Source organism: Saccopteryx bilineata, chromosome 3 (genome assembly GCF_036850765.1).
Source record: "Saccopteryx bilineata isolate mSacBil1 chromosome 3, mSacBil1_pri_phased_curated, whole genome shotgun sequence".
In the NCBI taxonomy this organism is placed as follows: Eukaryota; Metazoa; Chordata; class Mammalia; order Chiroptera; family Emballonuridae; genus Saccopteryx; species Saccopteryx bilineata.
This window is the reverse complement of record NC_089492.1, coordinates 95,027,936-95,053,755: the sequence shown is the minus strand read 5'-3', so window position 1 is coordinate 95,053,755 and position 25,820 is coordinate 95,027,936. Positions and strand designations below refer to the sequence as shown.

The 25,820-nt window shown below is 36.1% G+C and overlaps 1 protein-coding gene across 3 annotated transcripts in view; it reads right to left on the bottom strand.

Moving 5' to 3' along the window:
• The window catches only part of RMDN2 (regulator of microtubule dynamics 2), a 58,056-nt gene that overhangs the window by 16,686 nt on the left and 15,550 nt on the right, over window positions 1-25,820 (bottom strand). For all 3 annotated transcript variants that reach the window (XM_066266930.1, XM_066266928.1, XM_066266929.1), the window contains exons 3-7: window positions 18,453-18,627; window positions 17,360-17,462; window positions 13,324-13,384; window positions 4,108-4,183; window positions 2,799-2,876 (exon numbers count right to left, since the gene is read on the bottom strand). In XM_066266930.1, the coding sequence (XP_066123027.1) occupies window positions 2,799-2,876; window positions 4,108-4,183; window positions 13,324-13,384; window positions 17,360-17,462; window positions 18,453-18,627 (493 nt within the window). The remainder of the gene's footprint in view (window positions 1-2,798; window positions 2,877-4,107; window positions 4,184-13,323; window positions 13,385-17,359; window positions 17,463-18,452; window positions 18,628-25,820) is intronic.

Here is a 25,820-nt window from a genome sequence, read left to right as displayed (position 1 = left end):
ACAATGTAAAAATTTCTGTTGTTCCATATCCTTGTAACATCTCACACTGATATATATATATTTTTGTATTTTTCTGAAGCTGGAAACGGGGAGAGACAGTCAGACAGACTCCCGCATGCGCCCGACCGGGATCCACCAGGCACGCCCACCAGGGGGCGATGCTCTGCCCCTCCGGGGCGTCGCTCTGCCGCGACCAGAGCCACTCTAGCGCCTGGGGCAGAGGTCAAGGAGCCATCCCCAGCGCCCGGGCCATCCCCGCTCCAATGGAGCCTCGCTGCGGGAGGGGAAGAGAGAGACAGAGAGGAAGGAGAGGGGGAGGGGTGGAGAAGCAGATGGGCGCCTCTCCTGTGTGCCCTGGCCGGGAATCAAACCCGGGACTTCTGCACGCCAGGCCGACGCTCTACCACTGAGCCAACCGGCCAGGGCCCTCACACTGATATTTTAAAATTTTATCTAATAAGAAAAGAAAATGGAATGTCATGGTTTTTAATTATCATTTCCTATTATTTCTAATTTCAAGATTTTTTTAAGTTCTAATTTAACTGCCTTATGATCAGAAAACCAGTATGGTAGCAATTCTTTGAAATTTATTGACTTGCTTCATGACCTCATATATGGTCAATTTTGTAAACATTCTACATATGCTTGAAAACTCTATATCCCCCAATGGTTAAGTACATATTTTCATATATGTTTATTAGATCAAGGCTCCAAATATGAGGCTCCAAAGTTTACAAATGTACTAATACTTTGTCTTCTTGTTTTATTCCTTACCAAAAGAAGTGGGTGGAAATTTACCATTGTGTGGTGTCCTTACTTACCTGCCATGTGTTTTTATCTCTTCATAGTTCCATTCTTGTTACTCTGTGCTGCATTCCAGAAAACATTTTTAGGTTCATCTTGAAGTTTGTTAATTCTTTCTTTATTGGTGCCTACTACTGTTAAAACTTCCCTTTGAGTTTTCTTTTAATGCCAAATAATATACTTTTTATATCAAAAATTGCTTCATTTTTTCCATATATACCTGGTAATTTGTATAGACTCGTGCTCTTTGTCCATTTTGCCCTATAATTCCTTTTATTAAAAAACAACTAGGTGAGTAGCTGTTTAATGTCTTGCATTACATGTTACCAAAATCGAAAGTTCTTTAGATCTATTTCTGTTCATTTGTTGTTTCTGTTGATTGTCATTCCTGATGGCTTATTTCTTGTATATTTTATTATTTTTGATGGTGAGCTCATCATTGTTGGGCCACTCTGCGTGAGTTTTATAAGGACTCTCAAGGTTCATGCCTCCAGGAAGGATTATCATTAGCTCCTGCTATTTGTCTATAGAATGAAGGTCAGGCTCCATTTTGCATTAAAATTTCCTTCCTGAATTTTTGAAGCCTAAACAAATAATATATATTCAAGTTCCAGATTCAGGTGAGGTTGGGTCAATGGTTTTTAAAATTTAAAGGAATCTCCTAGCTTCATGAAGAATCAAATTCTTAATACTTAAAACTAACATAATAAGAACTGCATATAAGAGACTATTTGAGCCTGACCAGGTGGTGGCGCAGTGGATAGAGCGTTGGACTGGGATGCGGAAGGACCCAGGTTCGAGACCCCGAGGTCGCTAGCTTGAGCACGGGCTCATCTAGCTTGAGCAAAAAAAAAAAAGCTCACCAGCTTGGACCCAAGGTTGCTGGCTCCAGCAAGGGGTTACTCAGTCTGCTGAAGGCCCGCGGTCAAGGCACATATGAGAAAGCAATCAATGAACAACTAAGAAGTTGCAACGCGCAACGAAAAACTAATGATGCTTCTCATCTCTCTCCGTTCCTGTCTGTCTGTCCCTGTCTATCTCTGCCTCTGTAAAAAAAAAAAAAAAAAAAAAAAAAAGAGACTATTTGAGATAATTAAAATTATTAGAGCTGTTATAGGATATTTGAGATAAGATATCCAAGCATAAAACACATACTGATGTGCAGCAGGTGTTCAATAAATCTTGCTCATCCCTAATCTTCTTTGCGCCTCATTTTAAAAGTTTCCTCTGTTGCTCACCCTAATTTTCTCATTCAGAAACAGCATTTCTCGTCATGGTAATTTTTTTCAGGCATCTCCATTCATTTATTTATTTATTCTTATTTAGAAATTAAATCTAATGATAGGGTGACATCATGCATCTCTTAAGATAGTTCTTCACATTCTGTTAATTTTCCATAAGCTAATGTCATTGAAGACACTCAGACTTAGGTTCACCAGCTGCCTTTATTTATTTTTGTATGTCTCATGTCCCTTTCTAAATTAATTTTCTTGAAGACAAGGACAGTGTTTTATTTACTTCTCTTCAGTGAGCACATCATTGATAATCAACTCTGAATGAAAAAAGCCTCCCACAAAACAGAGAGCAGTGCTCCAATACAGGCTACATGTGTGCAGGTGGCTGGTGACCCCCTGAGAGAGCACAGAGGGACACAGTGGGTACTGCTACCAGGGGAAATGGAAAGGCAGTACAGGAAGAAAATTCACATAATATATAAAACCATATATTGTATATAACATAATATCTAACTTATAAATGATAAAATATAAATATACTGCTCACAAAAATTAGGGAATATTTCAAAATGAATATGAAGCGATAAAATATCCCCTAATTTTTGTGAGCAGTGTATATCAACTAATACAATATGTGTTGTTTTTTTTCTATTTTATCTATCTAGGCAAAACAATAAAAGAATGAATAAGTCATTGAAAATATACCATACAATCAGAATATATTCAAATAAGATTTATACGTAAGAGCATTCCACTTACAGTATAACAGTATCTTCCCTTGAGGTAGTATAAAAAGGGTTCTTCAGGTAAAAATTGTATTGCTTTATCTAGATGTTCCTGAAAGAAAATCCCAAAGAAATTTCATCTCTCAAGGTTTCAAGGTAGTGTTGAACAGAACTGTGCCTCATAAATTCAAAGGAGTTTTAGTATGTCCCCCTCCTCAATCCTTACCATTAATGCAATTAATTATTGTCAATAACTCATTATCAAAAGTGATTTCTCAGAATTAGAACCAGAACTGTGAGTATGAATTAATAAGGCTACAGATAATTCAAAGCCAAAATGTTACTATAAAATAGAAAACACGCAGTCACATTATAGTCTACCCATGACTTGCCTAGCTAATACTTGATTCAGAGGCAAGCCTACAAATATCAAATTAGGGTATAATGGAGGAAAAAACAGCAGAACTAGATGGGAGAGGTACCTCTTCCACTGGCCCAGTCAGATGGTTACCGGGAAACAAAGAACTCTCTGCCAATCACTAAAATTACTGACCCTGAGGGGTTATTTATGGAGCTATTATAACTAGAGGCACATTATGAATGATATATATTACATTATTTATTTTATTCAACTACCATGGTAAATTTAAGCCCTTAATTGGATTCAATTCCACTTGCAAGTCAATATGCAGACTGCTCACAAAAATAGGAAATGTTTCAAAATAAATATAAAGTGATTAAAAAAAGCATTTGATTTTTTTTATTAAACAAGAACATCAGAAAAGCAACCGACAAGTCAAAGAAAGTTGTTCAATTATGCAAATGAGATGCAAAATCAACTTTTATTTCATTGGTGAAAATGTGCTATACAAAAGGCTGAAAGTACTGGAGCATCTGCACATTCCCTGGTTCCCTACTTTTTGTGAGCAGTGTAGTGCCAGTCATGTTTATGGTATTGATGAGCTCATAACAACAGGCTAATTCTCTACCTTTGAAAAATTATACTCATCTACTATCTGAATTCTTTCAGGATCTAGAATAATAATAATCTTTAATCACTGAAGTAGTTTGATTCTTTTTGGCATGGTTTTATTTGAAGAATATCATTTCATTTAAATAACAAAGATAAATTCCTAGAGATTAATTTGTTGAATAATTTGATTTAGATCTGTTAATAGAACATATGGCTATATTAAAACTTTTTTTTTTGCCCTGTCCCAGCTCAAAATATTTTTAATATCAAGAAATACCTTGGGAGCATTGAGATCTTGCTTCCATCATATTGTCAGTTGGGCTCAAATAAATACTTACAAAAATTCTTAAAAAAAGAAAAAAAGAAATACCTTGAAGCGATTTCCATAGTCGATTTTGTTTTGTAAGCCCTCAAACTCAGATACATGGCCACACGAAATTGCATACCTGAAAAAATAACAGTGGCTATTGTGTAAATTTTTATTCAAATACTAATGAATGTAACAGTTAATGTCTCTGAAACATTCTTTAATATATAACAGAAGTATCCAAGTAGATGCAAGAGCCCTAAAAATAATAAACACTTAACATTAACGCAAGTCAGTTTCCTCATCTATAACTGGGGATACTAACACCATCCTGCTCACATGTGTGCTGTAAAGGTAAGAAAACATGTAATTGCTTAGAATACTGCCTAGCACATAACACATACGGAAATGTTAGCTGCCACTGTCATCATCAACATTAAAGTTACAAAGAGACTCTCAGAAAACATCTAATCATATAAGCATTAAATAGAAAAATATCAACAAATCCCTGATTTTTCTTTAATAAAAATAAAAATTTCATGGCCTCCTTTAATGTCATTTAAAAATAAAAAAAATATCATGACTAAAATGCAATAAAGTCAAAGGTAATTTTAGAATAAGCTTCTTCGAACAATTCTTTATGTACTTCAATTGGCAACACTGAATTACTAGAATGGAGCAGCCCATGGATTATTGACTTTTTTCCCATTGGAAATACAAAATTTACATAACTAACAATGTGACTATAAATTGGATGTGATATTTGTTCAGCAACTTAGTTATTCTTATATTTGGGGATATATTACTTTTCACATTCAGAATGTTTTTGTCTGTGCAAAAATCTCTGGAGTAATTATTTCATTGTGTTTCTCTCTCAGGCAAAATATTCATTTACCTAAGTATTTTAAGAGTAGGTGTTAATTTTTACTTGCATTGTCATAACTGAAATGGAAAAGGTAACACTGGGTGTAATTTATCTCTATTGTTTCTGTGGATTAGCATAACTTTCTAGAATAAATATGAAGTGAACAATTTTTTGGGGGGGGGACAGGGACAGAAAGATAGAGAGGGACAGATAGGGACAAACAGGAAGGGAAAGATGAGAAACATCAATTCTTTGTTGCGTCATCTTAGTTGTTCATTGATTGATTTGTCATATGTGCTTTGACAGGGAGCGGGGGGGTGGCTACAGCAGACAGAGTGACCCCTTGCTCCTTGCTCAAGCCAGCGACCTTGGGCTCAAGTTGGTGAGCCTCACTCAAACCAGATTAGCCTGTGCTCAAGCTGGCGACCTCGGGGTTTCGAACCTGGGTCCTCCATGTTCCAATCCAATGCTCTAGCCACTGCACCACCACTTGATCAGGCATGATGTGAACAGTTTTCTTATTTTGGAACAGTAAGACCACTTCTGGACACAAAAGATTACATAATTCACAAAACTTAGGCACAACCAATAAAATGGGTACTTTTCAACTATGACTTTTTGACCTCTTAAATTTTCAGTTTCTACATAATCAGTGGAATATGGGACAGCAGAAGCAAGAGTGATGACTAAATCAACTTTACTAAAAGTGATCTGACAACTTAACTATGAGGAATACTACTACTTGCAAAGTGTAAAATCAGACTGCATTTCATATATATATGCACCCACCAGAGAAATTAGGAGATGACAAGAAAAAGACTCTCAAGCTCACTTGTGAGAACCGCTATTGTCACTTCCAGCCTCACCATATTCTTTTGAAATGCTGTCATTCTGTTGTCATTCCTCCCAAAGAGTTCCAGAATGTGGAGCAAAATCCCACACAGTTTCCATCTTCAAACTCCCTATTTTTGTCATTATAACTTAAAACTTTGAACCTTAGGTCACTTTTTAAAAATTATTTTTATTTATTCATTTCAAAGAGGAGAAAGGAGAGAGAGAGAAAAGGGGGAGGAGCAGGAAGCATCAACTCCCATATGTGCCTGGGTTTCAAACAGACAACTTCAGCATTCTAGGTTGACACTTTATCCACTGCACCACCACAGGTCAGGCAAGCCACTTTTAAAAATAAACTTTTATTTCAAATTAGCTTGCCTGACCGGGCAGTGGTGCAGTGGATAGAGCGTCAGACTGGGATGCGGAGGACCCAGGTTTGAGACCCCGAGGTCGCCAGGTGGAGTGCGGGCTCATCTGGTTTGAGCAAAGCTCACCAGCTTGGACCCAATGTCACTGGCTTGAGCAAGGGGTTACTCGGTCCACTGTAGCCCCACGGTCAAGGCACATATGAGAAAGCAATCAACGAACAACTAAGGTGTTGCAGCGAAAAACTGATGATTGATGCTTCTCATCTCTCTCCATTCCTGTCTGTCTGTCCCTATCTATCCCTCTCTCTGACTCTCTCTGTCACTGTAAAAAAAATAAAAATAAAAAAATAAATAAAATACAATTATCTCATAATTTACAGGAAAGTTGCAAAGATAATCCAGAGTTCCCCCGTATACTCATATCCAGTTTTATCTATTGTCTACATCATATTACTATGGTATTTTTATCACAACTGCACCAATATTGACATACAATATTGATACATCATTTTCACAATGAATAAATATTGATAAATTGTTAACTCTACTTCATTAAAATTTCTATCTGTTCTTCCTTAATGTCTTTTTTTGGACACTTTTTTGACACTTTCCCTCCATTACTCCTTCCATATTTATCCATATTCAGTAGCTCCTTTAACATGTGAAAATATTTTGAATCACTACTGTCACCCATCATATACCATATATCCTCCTAATTTGTGTTATTTTGTTAATTTTTACAAACATACCTTTATAGCTTCACTCACTGACAAAATTATTAAACACACTGGTGTCTAAGACATAGACCTGGAACTTCAGAATCCTCTCCAGACTGACAAGGATATTGTCAATAGTTATCCAGTTGAGTAACCGAGGCCCAAACCCTTCTGTCAGCATGGATAGCCCATTTCTACTTCTTGTTCACAAGAATTTTAGGAGTGAACTTGCCTTAATGCCTTGCTTACATACTAGCTCTGTTTCCCTATCTACTAGCAAAGAAATAATAATAATAAAAAATATCATGCCACATTTTTAAGAAAAATCTGTGTTGGGTCTACTTGAATGTCCTCATCCAGAGATTCACAGAACAACCCAACAAACTGTCAGTGCTGGAATCAAAGAAAACTATTCTATACTGCTCACAAAAATTAGGGGATATTTCAAAATGAATATGAAGCAATAAAATATCCCCTAAATTTTGTGAGCAGTTTATGTTCACTGATCTACACTGGTGGAATCAATCTTCTGTTTCTGATTTCAGAACTATTTAGGCACACATCTAGGTTTTAATAGTGCTCTCAGCACATTCTCTCCAAGTTACTCTAAGTAAAGAATAAAAACCACGATTTATGAATATCATTATAGGAAATATATACATTTTCCTTATAAATAATCTGTCACTGGAGTCTTATGATTTTCATAACCCTTTTTTGGAGTCTGTTTCTTTAAAGTCCAAAACAGTGCTTATCTTCCTACATATCATAAACTCAAACTTCATTTAACTACTTTTTCGCAAAGGATAATCAATTCTCTTTTGGCAATCAATTCCACCTATGTCTTTCAGTGTGTGTGTGTGTGTGTGTGTGTGTGTGTGTGTGTGTGTGTTTTATTGTTCATCTTTAAAACTGTAATTTAAAATTTTATTTCCTAAATTCTCAAGTTGATGAGAACACTGAAGAAAGTTAATTCACAATATGGTCTATTACCTCCATCTAGAGGTCATTCTAACCACATGCATTTTGACAAAAATTCTGTATTTTATTGGCATTGTTATTGAGTGTGTCTTCAATAATCGACAAACATTCTTGTTTCAACAGCTACTAAAACAACTCTGTTCATTTCCATGCAGCACTTCTGACTGAGCATAAATACTATTTACAGTGTGAGAAAGCAGAGAGAGAATAATGTAATAGAATACTGAGTATTTAAGGATATGAGATCCGCCTTTGTTTTTCCACTTATTGTGTGAACCTTGGTTACTAATCTACACATCACACACCACACACACACACACACACACACACTGCCTTGCTTACCCTTTCTATAAAATGAAAACAAGTTGTTCTGTGAATCACATACTATGAGGCATGTGAATATAATTTGTGAACAGTAGAGAACAACAAACATGTACAACATTATTTATAATTAGCTGTACCTGGCCACGTGTTGCTGTGGCTCAGTCTGGTTAAATGGAAAAGAAAGAAATGAGAAAGCGCACGTTTCTAATATGTTTAATTTCACAATGCTTGTGGGTATATAATATTTTTTGTTGTTCTGTTGTCTGTGCAGATATAGAGATTGTCTGGTTTGCCGACTCTAGAACATGCAACATATAATTGTCCATGTGAGAAGCAATCCGTGTCTAGATCTAAACTGCACAATTCTAAAGATTGGCCCTGAGCTTTGTTGATGGTGATTGCAAATGCCAATCCAATTGGGAACTGCAATCTCTTAAATTGAAATGGCATATCCGTTGGAATCATAGGAATGCGAGCAATGAGGACATCTTCACCTTTGAAAGGTCCTGTCAAGATTGTTGCTTCTACGACGTTGCTCATTAATTTTTTTACTGCAAGCCACTTGCCGTTGCAAGCTTTGGCTGGTTGATATTTCACAACATGATAGTTGGCACGCTGATATTCAATTGCAGTACGTGCAGTGGCATCCCTGGCAGATCAAGTGAATTCAAAAATTCTGTTGGATAATTAACAGCTTCATCTGCTTCCACAACAGTATCGATGGACTTGTATGTGACTGCCTCGCTTTGAATGTTAGACTGAATAATATTGTTAAGTTTGTAGACGTCTTTGTTCTTGGCCGCAAGAATAGCTCATTCACTCAGCCAATCGTGATTCTTATAATTGGTTTGAATATTGGGAAATATGTTTTCAACCAATTCTTCTTTTGACGTCACTAAATTGCAGAAGTTATGAGGCAATGAAATTCGTCCTGAGAGCAGATCACCGGCACCTTTCTGTTCCCGATTTCCAGCAATTGATGTGAGAATATCTCAGCTGATTGATTGTTTTGCACCTGGACATGCATATTTGTAGTTAATTTTAATGTCTTTACATGTCGCCACAAAGTAGAGTATTTCAGGCAAGCATTTATTTCATCCACTGGTGTCGATGGAGGAATTAAAGGTAATGTTTGCCTGAAATCTCCTGCAAGTAATATTAATGAGTTCCCAAATGGTCTGATGTTTCCTTGCAAATCTTGCAATGATCGATCAAGAGCCTCGAGTGATTTTTTGTGAGCCATTGTGCAATTACCCCAAACAATAAGTTTGCATTTCTGCAATACTTTTCCCATGCCAGATGCTTTGGAAATGTTGTACATGGGAGTTTCAATGAATTGAATGTTCAATGGCAATTTCAAAGTGGAATGAGCAGTTCTTCCACCTAGTAGCAATGTTGCAGCTATTCCGGACAACGCAAGGGCTAAGGCTATGTCATTTTGGGATCGAATTGCTGCCAGAACCAATCTAATTAGGAACATTTTATCAGTTCCTCCTGGCGCATCTAAGAAGAAGATTTCTCCAATCCCGTAATTGACAGTTTGCATTATTTGATCGTAAATGCCTTTTTGCTCAAGCGTTAGCTTAGGAATATTTGCACATACGACAAAAGATCAGCCGTGTTGTAATTTTGTTCACGATGCAATTCTACATCGAACGAAGCAGCAGCAGATCAATTTGGTGATGGCATTCCCAATTGACTGAGAACTTTGTTTGCGATTTCTAAGCACAAATCTTCAATCATTATCAATGTTTTGTTGTAGATTCCTGCTGTGATATCCATGTTCATATTTGAATTTTCCTTGCGTAGTCGATGGAAAATATCTTCAGCCACGTGCGATTTATATTTCTCCCATGACATTGAAATGGAATCGTAAAAATATTTAATTAAGTGTGTGTTGCTTTTACGTCCAACAGATGGCGCTGTTTTTCAAAAAAAAGCATGTTTTTACCTGTCACAGGTATGACATCTATATAATAGTAGGTATATAAAAACATAAAAATGTGCGTTTTCAAATGCAACGTTGTATCAAAATTTCAAAGCAATTGGTGAAGAACTTTCAGAGATTTAAGATTTTGAACAAACAAACATTTACATTTTTATTTATATAAGAAGATTAAAACCAGGCCAATTTGGCTAACAAACTGCAAATTCATTGGTGGTTTTAGTCTCTTGATTCCAGAAAGAAACCTTGTATAGCCTTAAGGTTACAAAGCAATTTCATTCTGGAAAAGATGATGATGAAAAACAAGCCTTTAAAATAATATTGTGTTTTCAGTTATTCCCTCAAAGTTAATATTTACAATAATTATTCCTAAAGATTGCATATTTTGTTTCAAAATGAAGGCTTATACACCATCACAACCCTGTAAACCATAGCTCTGCAAACTTCTGCAGCAGGGCCAGCCAGCAAACATGTTAGACTTTGTTTGGGGTCAGAGAGTCTCTGTTGCACGTATTCAACTTCATCACTGGGCACAACAAAACTTTACTTACAAAAGAAAGTAGTTGGATTTGATCAGTAGGCCATAGTTTGTCATTTATGCTGAATGAATAAGAAAATGTCTTAACATACTAACATAGATTCCAGCAGAATAAGATCTTCTCACTATATTTTATTTTAATTAATCACAGAATTGGTAAACCTAGTTTACCCATTGCTTCTCAAATCAAGTTTTCTCTTTTTTTAATCACCCTAAATCTCTACTATTGATATAAATGTGAATTCTTGTATTTAGTAGATTCATTATAATATATCCCAAGAACTTAGATAATATTAATATTTGAATTTGTTAAATTTTTACATTTTAAATTAAAAGCTGATACTGAATAAGAAATCACACAATAGGATCATTACTGTGGATATGTGTGGATAAGATTTAACCTTGAGGTTAATTTCCACAGTTATAAAGATAGCAATAGCAATTAGTTCACAACAAAAAAGTAAAAAAAAGATGAACAAAGAGAAGCAGCCAGACTAGTGGATGGGAGATTGGGCAACCCACTAAGGAAGAGTTAAACATAGTCTAGTCTGTCTTCACAAGACGGATTTCATGGTACTTACGAAGCCCTCGGAGAAGAGTCAACAGTTTCCTCTACGAAAATTTGGAAGATCACGCTGATAAACGTCCTCAATTTGAGAATTAACATCAAATATACATGTTTAGTGTGATTCTGCATGAATGCAGATGCAGTATGGGAAAGGGAGAGGAGAGCAGAGGAAAAGCAACCCAGGAGGAGGAGAAGGGAGAGGAGAAGGAGAAGGGAGAGGTGGATGAAGAGAAACAGCTCAGTCAGGAGCAGAACCTGGGTGTTCTTTCTGCATCTAAATCTAGCTAACCAGTTCCTAAACACCTCCAATATCAAAGGAGATGAAGAGAGTGTAAAAGAACAGAAGTACCTAATGCATGCATATGTTAATTTATTAATATTATATTACGCAAATTATATGAGAAAGGTAAAGTTGGCTATAGAAATAATAGTCAAGACCCTTATATACTGGGAACATTATCATAAAGATATGTACCAGGATATTATCTATAAAATTATTTTGCTCCCAGAGTTTTGGTAGAGGCACCAAGAGCACCGAACAATACTATTAGGTACTCTAAATCCTAAAGTACAACATGCTATGAAAATGATTAGTAGGTTCTGCCAGGCTTAGGCCCTTGCCCATCTCCAGGTTATATAAGAGAAGGCAAAGAATCCCTGTGGGAGGAAGAGACCTGGAATGAGTCTCTGTGAACAGCAGTATTAGGGTACTGTGGGTTCCACCTTTCACTTTCTTAGGGGAGAGGGCAGAGGATAGGCTAACATCTAATATTAAGCCAAGTGAGGGCAGCTTGAAAAGACCTCTTTTTATTTGGCATGTGTCCCTTGCAGTTTAGGGGCCATAAAAAATGTTACTTGATTTCCACTCAGTGAAGTTTTAAGATAAGAGTTTGTGGGTGGAGCTCCTCCCGTTTGGTGACAGAATATAGAAGCAGGTCTGTGTTGGGAAAACGGCGTGCACTCCTAAAGTTGGTGGGGCAAAAATGAATTTCCTGTGGAACAAATATGGACCTATGGAAGGGAGCCATTTTGAAAGAGATTTTGCCCAAGAGTGCCCCAGAAGAAGAATAATCTTGAAGAAGGGTGGATTTCTGGAAACCTAAGTCTGAGAGAAGGCTCATAAATTAATTTATTACTGCATCCTTCTAGCACCTAAAATACCTGTATTGCTAAGGAGGAAAAAAATAAAAACTAAGACACTAAAAAATGTTGCAAAAATGCAACTACAAGTGAAAGGAATGCTGATTAAAAATAATATGTTTCTCTTTATTTGTGTTTTATAATTCTATACATACAAAAGATTCAAAACAAAACATACTAAAGAATAATTTTTTTTTGCCCCAAGGACATTCACTTATACCAATCCTACTAATTAAATATCCTTTGTTTGAGTTTTCTTATATTATAAATGGCTTTTCTTTGACCTGTGGAATTTGTATACCTTGACTCATCAAGGTAGAAGAAATGGTTGATGTGCTTTTATACTTTGAAGCATTCTTTCTACATTTTAGTTGGAAAAGCAGCATCATTTTAGTAACTATCTTCAAACAAAATATTACATTAAATTAGTTTTAATTAGAAGTTATCAAATTCAAAGACACTTGCTGTGGTAGATTCACTTATGAAATCTTGAATGAAAGTTTACCTTAAATATATTTAAAATATGCACACTGAAAAATACATGAGAATAAGCAGAACAAGAAGTTACTGTTATCTACTAAATATATTTTTCAGTGAATGTGGCAGGTTAAATGGGTCAATGATATTTTAAAATTTCATTGTTATTGCCTGACCAGGTGGTGGCGCAGTGGATAGAGTATCAGACTAGGATGCGGAGGATCCAGGTTCGAGACCCTGAGGTCGCCAGCCTGAGCATGGGTCCAGCTTGGACCCAACGTTGCTGGTTTGAGCAAGGGGTTACTCGGTCTGCTGTAGCCCCACAGTCAAGGCACATATGAAAAAGCAATCAATGAACAACTAAAGTGCCACAATGGAAAAAAAAAATTGATGCTTCTTATCTCCCTTCCTGTCTGTCCCTATCTATTCTGACTCTCTCTATCTCTGTCAAAAATAATTTTTTTCATTGTTATTTTATAGAGGTGTTTTAGAATTTTAAAAGACTGCATAAATTCTGTGTACTTACCACAGATGACAATATCCATTCATGGGTGCTCTAGTAACAGCTTTTTCACCTAATGTCTTTCCTGAAAGAGAAATGTACTTACACTTAGTACCTTCATGTGAGTTGGGGAGGATATTATTGAATTAAATTAGTGGTTTCAAAAGTATGGTCCCAAGACCAAAAGCATCACTTGGAAACTTGTCAGATAGCAAATTTTTGGACATATGGGACACTTACTTGATCACAGACTCTGGGACTCAGCAATGTGTTTTAATGAGGCACTAGTCATCGTGATATATGTTCATCTTTGAGACTCACTGGACTAAATGATTTAACCAAGTGTAAGAAAAGTCATTCAATCATTCTTTGAAAGCATTAATAGAAATTGTTTTTTAGTTAAGGAAACCAATACATGTTGAGTGCCTTCCAAGTGCCATATTATGTGAGCCTCTGGTAATAAAAAATCAAATTAAGACACAGTTTTTGAATTCCAAGGGCTCACAGTTCAGTAGGTAGCAGGTATATAAACAAACAATTGCAAGCAAAGAAGTAAAAGCAAGGTAAAAAAGAGAGCCAGGACAGTGAATAAGCTATCTAACTGAGCAAGGGAAAGCTGCCCAGAGAAGTTCTCACCTAATTATTCATAAGGATGAGCAGGCTAGGTACATAACTAATTCTCCCAAATCATTTTACTTATTGTAGAATAACTTTTAATGATGCAATAATTACTTTCAATAGAGGTTTGTCTATTGGTTGAAAAACTTAAATATTTGCAACAAATCTGAACTACATCCTAAAAACTTTTCTAAAAATGTCTTATTTTACACTCTTTTTCCCTTGCTCTATTTAAAAAATATTTTATTTTATTTTTTGCCTTGGAAAGAGTATCCAATTACTTGTTAAATGCCCTTCTCAACAAGTAGTTGAGATAATCTTTATAGAAGTTATTCTTCTATTTGTTAATTTGTTAAGGTGGGACGTTATAGATGCATTCATTAAGAGGACTACTTTGTGTAGAAACCCCCATAAACTGAAAAAAATTAACAAGTGAAGTATTTTAATAATAACTGATGTTACATTGTGGACATATCTTAAAAGAGTAATTTGTAAATAAATTATTGAAAAGCATAATTACTTTTTAACGTGCATACATCACAACCAAATCAACATTTTAGCTATGTTGCCAAATGAACAGAAATAGCTTTTAGTACACTAGCACAAGCCTACAATAGAGGGGAGCCCATCGCTGTGAGAACATGGAAGGCAGCTGGGTGGTATACAGACTGGTTTCACAGCCCCATTTATGCAGCTGAAGCCTGACAGGAAAGATGTTTCCCTTACAGAAGTGTATTTGGTGACCTATTCGAGGCATTTGTGTTGATCATTTAATTCTGGAAATAATAATAATGTCCCTTTAGATATAAGATTCACATTTTATATACATAATACAAGTTATATTCAATCATAGTACTTCAAAAGATGTACTGCATGATGGTACACTCCACTTGGAGTTTTATGAAAGAAATCTTTAGCCTCCCATAATCAAATCTTCCCTCAGCTAACAATTTAAATATACTACTCTGAAAAATGACATTCAGCACTTTCTCTCCCTTATACTGAGTTCCAACGTCCTTCAATGGCTGATCTCAGCTCCAGCATACTTTGTCATCAAAGCACTTACTACCTACCTGTACACTGAATTATAATTGGCTGTCTCCACATTGTTCTATACAGTCAATTCCTTAGTGTCGTGCCATTTTAATCTTACTTATGTCCCTCCTTCGCTCCTTCTCTTCACCCTTCATTTAAACATTGTTTCTGAACACAGTAATTTTGAAATAAATATTTCTTAAATGGATGAAAAAAAACAATTATTTCTAACTTACTTCAATATCTAAATCAACACATCTGAGGTTTCACTCCTTTTTCTTTGAAAATAAACTATGTTCTGGTTTTGAATATATCCTACTCCAATCTATGCTCCATTCTTGTCCTCAAATTTCCTCCAGCCTATTTATTTTCCATTTTTAAAGATTTTATTTATTCATTTTAGAGAAAAGAGAGAGAGAGAGAGAGAGAGAGAGAGGAGGCGGGAGGAGCAGGGAGCATCAACTCGCATATGTGCTTTGATCAGGCAAGCCCAGGGTTTCGAAATGGTGGTGACCTCAGTGTTCCAGGTTTCTTTTTCCATTTTTATCATCTTATACATTGACTCAGTTAAACTCCAACTCCATTTCAAAACAGAGATCCCAAGTAATTTTACCTATGTGAAATCATTACTTCCATAGGAAAGACTTCCCTGTGTCAACACCCACCTCCACCATCATATTCTCCTGCTACATACTCTCTTCACACCTGTCTTCTTCTTTACCAACAACGTTTTTCAGTGTGTTTCTTTATATGTAAAGAATTATTTGAATTATAGTGCCTCCCCCACAAAGCCATAAGCTTCTCTGCAGTCAGAGAACATGTCTGTTTTGTGTCTTCTACCTCAAAACACAGAATGCCTGGGGTAGGGAAGGTGATTAAGAAAAAAAAGTAGCCTGACCAGGCGGTGGCGCAGTGGATAGAGTGTCAGACTGGGATGCGGAAGACCCAGGTTCAAGACCCCAAGGTTGCCAGCTTGAGCATGGGCTCATCTGGTTTGAGCAAAAGCTCACCAGCTTGAGCCCAAGGTCGCTGGCTCAAGCAAGGGGTTACTCGGTCTGCTGAAGGCCCGCGGTCAAGGCCCATATGAGAAAGCAACCAATGAACAACTAAGGTGTCGCAATGCACAACGAAAAACTAATGATTGATGCTTCTTATCTCTCCATTCCTGTCTGTCTGTCCATGTCTATCCCTCTCTCTGACTCTCTCTCTCTATGTAAAAAAAAAAAAAAAAGTGTATTTAATATTGAGGAATCCTGGAATAGTTTACAGTGACATACTTTGATTTTCTAAGTAGATATAGATAGATAGATAGATAGATAGATAGATAGATAGATAGATAGATAGATAGATATAAAACTAGTTTGTTCTTTTTAAATTTTTATTTACCTTCAACTTAATAAATCCCTTCTCTAGAGTTTCATGTTGTCTGTGGTCTGCAGGATGAACTGCTGTGGGAAAGTGCCCCCCAGAGTTGAGGAGGAGTGTGGAAGGGACAGGAGAGAGGTTCCTCCACCCCTCTCCCGCTGAGAGAGAGCTAGAGTGCAGAGGCCCACTGCCAAGAAAAGCTACTGGTGGAGGAAATGTCATTACAGGGAGTTTAGAAATATTTCCTTCCTGACAATAAAAACGAAAGAAGAAGAGAGAGGAAGGAGGGCTGAAGTATCATCACCTTCTGCTGTTTCTTCCTCAAGCTATCTTAGACAAGGAAAGCTTGGAAAAGAGAGGGATAAGAGAAAAATTAAGGAAGTTTTTACATCAAATTTCTACCCTGACGCTCACAGAGATGGCAGTTAAGAGGCTTTTTACAAGAAAGAGTTTTGTTATTCTGTGAGAGTAAAGGTGAGATATATATGTATAAACTTGACATTTTAGCCGTTTTTCTTTTGTTGTTGTTACGGAAAATTTCAAAAATATGCAAAAGAGAATAGAGGCCAGTGTAATGAACCACTTAAATCATCACTCAGCTAAACCAATTATCAACTCAAGGCTAATCTCATTTAATCAGGATAAATAAAAAAACAAAACAAAAAACATTACAGTCTGAGTAAGTAGTTATTTCTTTGTGGCAGCTGCAGTTCTAAGTTAGAGGAAGTAGAAGAGTTATTTCAATTGTGGTAAAAGACTATTGTTGAAGACAAGTGCCTTCTGCCTATTATTGCTTCTTGAACATTACTACATGTCTCAACTTTCTGCAGTTTTACAAACGTTAAAAGCTAAAATTTAAGTTTTTCAGCTGCCTCTTCTGATATGCTCAAATATTTTCAGACTGTGTATTCTTCAGTACCAGAATATGTTGAAATAGATTAAATATAGTGGTTTTAGCTAAAATAATTTAGCTTTAATTAAAATTCATTAAGTGTTTTATTATAGGTCATGTGAGGATAATCAATCTTTACAAAATACTTACCAATATTAGCAAAATGTTTCTTTTCTTGGATATTTGTAGATAGCTCTAACATGTCTACATAAGCACGAGCAAACCGCCAAATAAACTCTACTTCATCTCTAAACTGAAAAGATAGAACTGCATATCAGATTAACTCAGACCAGATGATACACTTAAAAAATGATACACTGCAACTTAAAAAAAATTAAGCAGGCAAACTGTTATTTGTAGATGACTGAATCTATTCTTGTGCATATAACATTTTAAATTAACTACTCATGGTTATAAAATGTGATTTAGTATACTATTGCATTTAGAACTTAAAACCAATTACTAGTATCCAGACATTAGCTTCACACCTATGTGTGGAGAACTGACAGGTGCCAGAATCCATATAGTCTCCCTAGGTTGTAGTAATCTATTATCAATATGATGCTTCAAAGAACATTTCAGATCATATTGGTAAATTATTACAGATCACATATACTCAAAAGAGCAGTCAATTTTTTTTAACATAAATATAATCCTGGAGATTTAAAAACTTTTAAACAATGTGCTTAGAGTTGCTAAATCCTTAAAGGTTAAGCTTGTTCACAGGAAAGAGAGATTTCTTATTCCTTGGGATATTGCAAACCCTTATTTTTGTTGTTGTGGTTGATGGACGGGCTTTCCCAATTTAGCCCAACATTGAACATTGAGAAACAATCTCTCATAGAAGTAGATTAAAATACTGATGGTTGTTTTATACACACACACACACACACACACACACACACACACACATGGCTGTTATATTAATAACTGTTAAAAAACTTAAAATGCAGTTTTTCTTCCCTGAAAAGAATAGCAGTTTCTTGTTATTTATGTGTTATATTTATTAAATATAACAAATTAATAAAAATTAAAGTAAATCTCATATCTCTAATTCTCATTTTTATAATCTTAGAACCTAATAAACTCTTGCATGTACTTTTTAAAAATTTTAGTCATAATATAGAAAAATTTTGCATCACTCATTTACTGTGACACAGCGGCTATGGTCATAAAATGAATGGGATAGTAGATTAAATAAAAAATTAATATTATACAAACATGTAATTATCATAGCTCTTACCTTTTCTTTGTGGTCACAAAGCAGTTCAAAACTCTCCGTCTTGTGAGACTCGTTCATACGTAAGTTATCGGCCTTCTGAAGAAGGACATCTAAATTTAATTCCTCAATATGTGTGTTAAGTGCTTTTGGGCTTGGAAAACTCTGTTCTTCTGTGTCAGTATTAGCTGTAATATATCTAAAATTGCAGAAACAATTATCAACTTTCTTAAAAGTTATACTATAAAAGCCAGCATGATCCTTTTAAAAGCCAAATAAAATTATTCTGTTCTTATGCTGAAACCCTGCAGTGGTGCCCTCATTCACACAGAAGAAGCTCAAGTCTTCACAACAGACTTCAAGGCCCTATGGCATTTGTCTCCCAACCTGCAACACTTCTCTGACTTTGGTTCCAAACACTTTTTCTCACTCCTTCAACTCTCTGGCCACCTAGCTGTCCCTTAAACATGCTAGTCACACCTCTGCCTCAGGACCTTTGTTTACTCTTCCCTCTTACGGAATGCTCTTTCTTCAAAAGAGTATTAACATATCCTCACCTCCTTCAACTCTTAGCTCCAATGTCATCTTCTCAATGTGGCCCATCCAGACCACTCTATTTACTGCAACCTCCACACTCCAACCCACCCACATTCTTTAACATGCCTGGCATTTCTTTTCTGTAGTAAGTATCATCTTCTAATATACTATGAAATTGACACCTACTAAATGTGCCATTTTTTTTGGTCAGAATCATACCCACTAGATTGCATACTCTCTGACAACAGGATTCTTTGTTTTATTAACCGATGTATCAAGTGCCTAGGACAGCACCTGACACAGAGTGGATATGCACAGAATATTGTTGAATGAATGATACAGAGTTGTAAGAACTTATTAGAAGGCACTCAAATACACACACACACACACACACACACATTCATATGCATACATATTTATAGATGATGTTCTAACTCTTAGCTTAGTTTAAAAAATTCATGCTACCTTCCACATTTCCTGTTTTTGGTGGCATACAACAACGACAACAACAACAAAAAATTTGTTTTTACTTATTCAAACCTTGTCCTGTTATAAAAGATTTTTAAGGAGGTATGTAAGGATACATAACATAACTAGGAGTAGTAAACAAAAGATAAAAATAAGGCCAAATGTGAGTGAGGTCAATAAAAAAATACATAATAAATGAAAGATTTTAAATATCTATAGCCTTCTACAAGGACACAAATGTCTATATCATCCAGCAGCCAATGTAGTCACAGTCCCCAACAGATACTAACAAAGATACAAATAAAACCAATTTTTAAGAGAAGTGACACTATTGCTGATACAAAAATACATTTATTTCAAAGTCTTTATAAAGATTCTATATGAAATGATATTCAACTTCAACAAAAGTATTAATGGAAACTTCATTCTTCCAGTTGTCTAAATCAAAACACTTCGAGACATCCTTGACTCTTCTTTTTCTCTCTACGCAATATCCAGTTTGTTAGAAATCCCTGTTGGTTCTACCTTCAAAATTCACCCAGAATATAATCACTTTTCACCACCTCTATGTCCCTTACAGCTTATTCTCAACACAATAGCCAGCATGGTCTTTTAAAAACCTGATTCAGCCCTGGCTGGTTGGCTCAGCGGTAGAGCGTCGGCCTGGCGTGTGGGGGACCTGGGTTCGATTCCCGGCCAGGGCACATAGGAGAGGCGCCCATTTGCTTCTCCACCCCCCACCTTCCTCTCTGTTTCTCTCTTCCCCTCCCGCAGCCAAGGCTCCATTGGAGCAAAGATGGCCCGGGCGCTGGGGATGGCTCCTTGGCCTCTGCCCCAGGTGCTAGAGTGGCTCTGGTCGCGGCAGAGCGACACCCTGGAGGGGCAGAGCATCGCCCCCTGGTGGGCAGAGCGTCGCCCCTGGTGGGCGTGCCGGGTGGATCCAGGTCGGGCACATGCGGGAGTCTGTCTGACTATCTCTCCCTGTTTCCAGCTTTAGAAAAATACAAAACAAAAAACAAAAAAACAAAAAAAACCCTGATTCAAATCATGTAAACCTTTGCTCAAAACCCTCCAATGGATGTAAAAATTAGAAATAATACCTAAGTCCTTGGTCTACAAGACCCTGCAGAACCTAGCGCAGCGCCCCTGACCTCACCTAGTGCTGTTCCGCTGGCTCAGAGCACTCCAGGCACTCTGGCTTCCTTCATGCTCCCTGAATATAGCAGTCACGTTCCTGCTTTAACATCTTTGTATTTGCTGTTCCTTCTGCCTGGTATGTTCTTTCCTGGATATCCACATAATTTAATTCCTTACCTGTTTCACATCCTTGTTCAAATGTAATGTAAATTTCTTTTATTGAAGAGGATGTGATTATTTACATAGAAAACAAAAATCTACAAGCTATGAGAGTAGTAAGAGAGCTTAGCAAGTTGGCTATATCTAAGATTGACATTTAAGTCAGCTTCATTTTTATATATTAGCAGCAAAAAAACCTAAAAAGCATAATTAAATAAAATATTTTATTTACAGTGATCTGAGAATATCAAACACCTAGGAATAAATCTAAAAACAGACATGTGAAAATTCTATGAAGAATATTATAAAAGATGTTTATAAAAGAAACCTAAATTCATGAAAAAATATATCATGGTCATGGTTAAAAACACCCAATATTATAACTCTCCATATATACATGTAAACTCTAGATCAGGGGTAGTCAACCTTTTTATACCTACCGCCCACTTTTGTATCTCTGTTAGTAGTAAAATTTTCTAACCGCTCACCAGTTCCACAGTAATGGTGATTTATAAAGAAAGTAGAGAAGTAACTTAACTTTATAAAATTTATAAAGCAGAGTTACAGCAAGTTAAAGCATATAATAATTACTTACCAAGTACTTTATGTTGGATTTTCACTAAATTTGGCAGAATAAATCTTTATAAAACAACTTACTATAGTTAAATCTATCTTTTTATTTATACTTTGGTTGCTCCGCTGCCACCCACCATGAAAGCTGGAACGCCCACTAGTGGGCGGTAGGAGCCAGGTTGACTATCACTGCTCTAGATTAATCTGCAGATTCAATGTAATCCCAATTTTATAAACCAACAGAAACTTTCATGAAATTTAATAAGATGATTCTAAAAGTTATATGAAAAAGTAAAGAGCCTACAATTGTCAAAGTACTCTTGAAAACAGAGAACAGGGAGAGAAGACTTACCTCACCAGACATTAGGCCCTATTATGAAGCTGCAATAATTAAAGACAGTGTGCTATTGGAACAAGGATAAATGGATGGGTGATGGGATAGAACAGATCCCAGAAACAGATTCACACATCTATGGAAATGTGGTACATGACAGAGTTGGTATGGAAGATCTCACACCAATCATGGATCAATTGGGGAAAAAATAGTTACCTCTATGAAAAAAGATGAAACTGAATCTTTACCCTATAATCCTTAAAAATAACTTTAGATGGTATAAGGAATTAAAATAATTTTTTAAACTCTAATGGGTGAATATCTTTTATTCTTTGGTGCAAAACTTTTTTTTTTTTTTTCCTGAAGCTGGAAACGGGGAGAGACAGTCAGACAGACTCCCGCATGCACCCGACCGGGATCCACCCGGCACGCCCACCAGGGGGCGATGCTCTGCCCCGGCGACCAGAGCCACTCTAGCGCCTGGGGCAGAGAATAAGGAGCCATCCCCAGCGCCCGGGCCATCTTTGCTCCAATGGAGCCTCGCTGCGGGAGGGGAAGAGAGAGACAGAGAGGAAGGAGGAGGGGAGGGGTGGAGAAGCAGATGGGCGCTTCTCCTGTGTGCCCTGGCCAGGAATCGAACCCGGGACTCCTGCACGCCAGGCCGACGCTCTACCACTGAGCCAACCGGCCAGGGCCGCAAAACTTTTCTTAACTAACATACAAAAGCAGTGACTGTAACAGCTTATTAATTATAAATGATTAATCAATTGACTAAATTAAAATAAAAAAACACTTAATCGAAAGATAATTTCAAAAATGCAAAAAAATTAAATCCACTAATCAGAATAGTATATATAGGGTTAGTATATATAGGAATTTTTAACATAACATTCTAAATAATTGTTTTTGAATTTTGGTGCTGCCTTCACACCTATATTCAGTTCGTGACAATTCAGTCATCTATATCAGGGGTCCTCAAACTATGGCCTGCGGGCCGCATGCGGCCCCCTGAGGCCATTTATCTGGCCCTTGCCGCACTTCCGGAAGGGGCAACTCTTTCATTGGTGGTCAGTGAGAGGAGCACATTGACCATCTCATTAGCCAAAAGCAGGCCCATAGTTCCCATTGAAATACTGGTCAGTTTGTTGATTTAAATTTACTTGTTCTTTATTTTAAATATTATATTTGTTCCCATTTTGGTTTTTTACTTTAAAATAAGATATGTGCAATGTGCATAGGGATTTGTTCATAGTTTTTTTTATAGTCCGGCCCTCCAAGAGTCTGAGGGACAGTGAACTGGCCCCCTGTGTAAAAAGTTTGGGGGCCCCTGATCTATGTACTTGTTATTTGGTATAGGGAAAATATAGTATATATAGGGTTTGGTACTATCCACAGTTACAGGCATCTACTGAGGGTTTCAGAACATACATATTGTGGATAAGGGAGATTTATTGTACTTAAAAATCATATATCTGCAAAGGAACTTATATATGGAATATATAAAAAAACTCTTATAATCAACAAAACAAATAACTCAATTTAAAAACAAAAAAAGAACTTGTGTAGATATTTCTCCAAAAGAAGATAACAAACGGCCAATGAAAACAAGAAATGATGCTCAAGATCATTAGTCATTAGGGAAATGTAAATCAAAATCACAATGAAATATCACTCCACACAGTCTAGGATGGATAAAGCAAAAGTGACAATAAAATGTGTTGATACATATGTGGAAAAATTGGAACCTACCTACATTGCTGATGGGATCATAAAATAGTGTAATTTGGCAGTTCCTCAAAATGTTAAATATAGTTACCATAATACCCATCAATTTTATTCCTAAGTACATAGCCAAGAGAATTGAAACCATATGTCCATAGGAATGCTCATCAAAACATTATTCATAATTGCCAAAAAATGAGAAAAAAAAAACCCAAATGCCTATAAACTGATGAATGGGTAAACAAAACAAATAAGCAGTGGAATATTATTTGGTATTATGAAGAAATAAAGTACTGTTGCATGATACAGGGGTACAGGGCATAAGCTTTTTTTGAGGTGATGAAAGTAACTGGAAATTTGGAGTGATGGCTGTACAACTTGCGAAGAAACTAAAATCCTTTAAAAGGTTGAATTTTATGGTCTATGAATACTATCTCAATAAAGACATTCTTTAAGAAAAAGCTCAAGACTTTAATATTCTTACAGCCATTAAATAAATGAAATCAAAGTTTATATAAGTATTCTGAGAGAGACAGAGAGAGAGAGAGAGAGAGAGAGAGAGGGAATATAGTAGCTTAATAGTCAATTCTACCAAATGTCTAAACTTTAGATTTACTCAACTTCTGAGGAATTAAAAAAGAGGTAAAACCCCTCAGCTCAATTTATAAAAACTGTTACCAAAATGAAAGAAGAATAAAGAAATGAAAATCACAGGTCAATTTCATACATAGATATTAATGCAAAAATCCTCAAAAATAACCAAAAAACTGCAATAAACATGAAAATTTGACCCAGGAATTATAAGCACAGTTTAACACTTAAAAATGTCTCTGTCACAACAGACAAAAATAAGAACTATATGATCATTTCAGTGGTTACCAAGAGTAATTTTTTAAAATAAATTCAACACCATTTCAGGTCAAAAGAAATAGAAATATCAACCTCTAAAACAATAACTAGAAGGGGATTTCTCAACCTGATAAAAGTTATATACCAAAAAGTACAACACATTGCACATTAAATCAGGGGTAGTCAACCTTTTTATACCTACCTCCCACTTTTGTATCTGTTAGTAGTAAAATTTTCTAACCGCCCACCGGTTCCACAGTAATGGTGATTTATAAAGTAGAGAAGTAACTTAACTTTATAAAATTTATAAAGCAGAGTTACAGCAAGTTAAAGCATATAATAACAATTACTTACCAAGTACTTTATGTTGGATTTTCGCTAAGTTTGGCAGAATAAATCTTTATACAACAACTTACTATAGTTAAATCTATCTTTTTATTTATACTTTGGTTGCTCCACTACCACCCACCATGAAAGCTGGAACACCCACTAGTGGGTGGTAGGGACCAGGTTGACTACCACTGCATTAAATGATGCAACATTAGAAGCATTCTGCTTAAAATCAGAAAAAGAGAGGGATGTACAATATTGCTGCTTCTATTCAACACTGTACTGCAGGCCTTGTTAGCACAATAGTAAAATAAATACAAATAAAAATTATAAGAATTTGGGAAGAAGAAACAGAACTGTTACTATTTGAAAACTACTCAGTGGAATAAAAAAAACTAACAAAAGTTACAAGTAAATAAATAAACTGACAATTATATGTTTCTGAAAATCAACTGTGCTTTTATATCTATCTAGATAACACAATTTTATAAAATACATTTTTTACCTCCCAATATTTTTTAAAATTATTATGTTTTTATTTATTCATTTTATAGGAGACAGAGAGAGAGAGAGAAGGGGGGAGGGAAGGAGCAGGAAGCATCAACTCCCATATGTGCCTTAATCAGGCAAGCCCAGGGTTTCAACCCAGCGACCTCAGCATTCCAGGTCGACGCTTTATCCACTGCACCACCACAGGTCAGGCCACCTCCCAATATTTTTATTATCATTTTTTATTTTTCAATTATAGTTGACATACAATATTATATTAGTTTCAGGTGAATAACCCAGTGATTAGACATTATATAACCTACTAAATGGTCATTCTGATAACTCTGTGTCCATCTGACATCATACATAGTTATTAAACTATTATTGACTATATTCCCTATGCTGTACTTTACATGGCCATGACTATTCTATAACAGCCAGGGGGCTGTTACAGAAGGAGGGGAGGAACGGAAAGCATCAGCTCATAGTTGCTTCACATATGTGCTTTGATCAGGCAAGCCCAGGGATTCGAACCAGTGACCTCAGCATTCCAGGTCGATGCTTAATCCATTGCACCATCACAGGTCAGGAAACAGTTTTTGATTTAAAAACTTATTATGAAGCTAAAGTAACCAAAACAGTGTGTATTGGCATGAAGTCAAACATATACATCAATGGAATAGAACAGAGAGCCCAAAAAACGTTCACATATAGGGTCAAATGATTTTTGACAAGATTATTCAGTGAAAAACAAAACAATCTCTTCCAACAAATAATGCCGGGGAAAAAAAGTA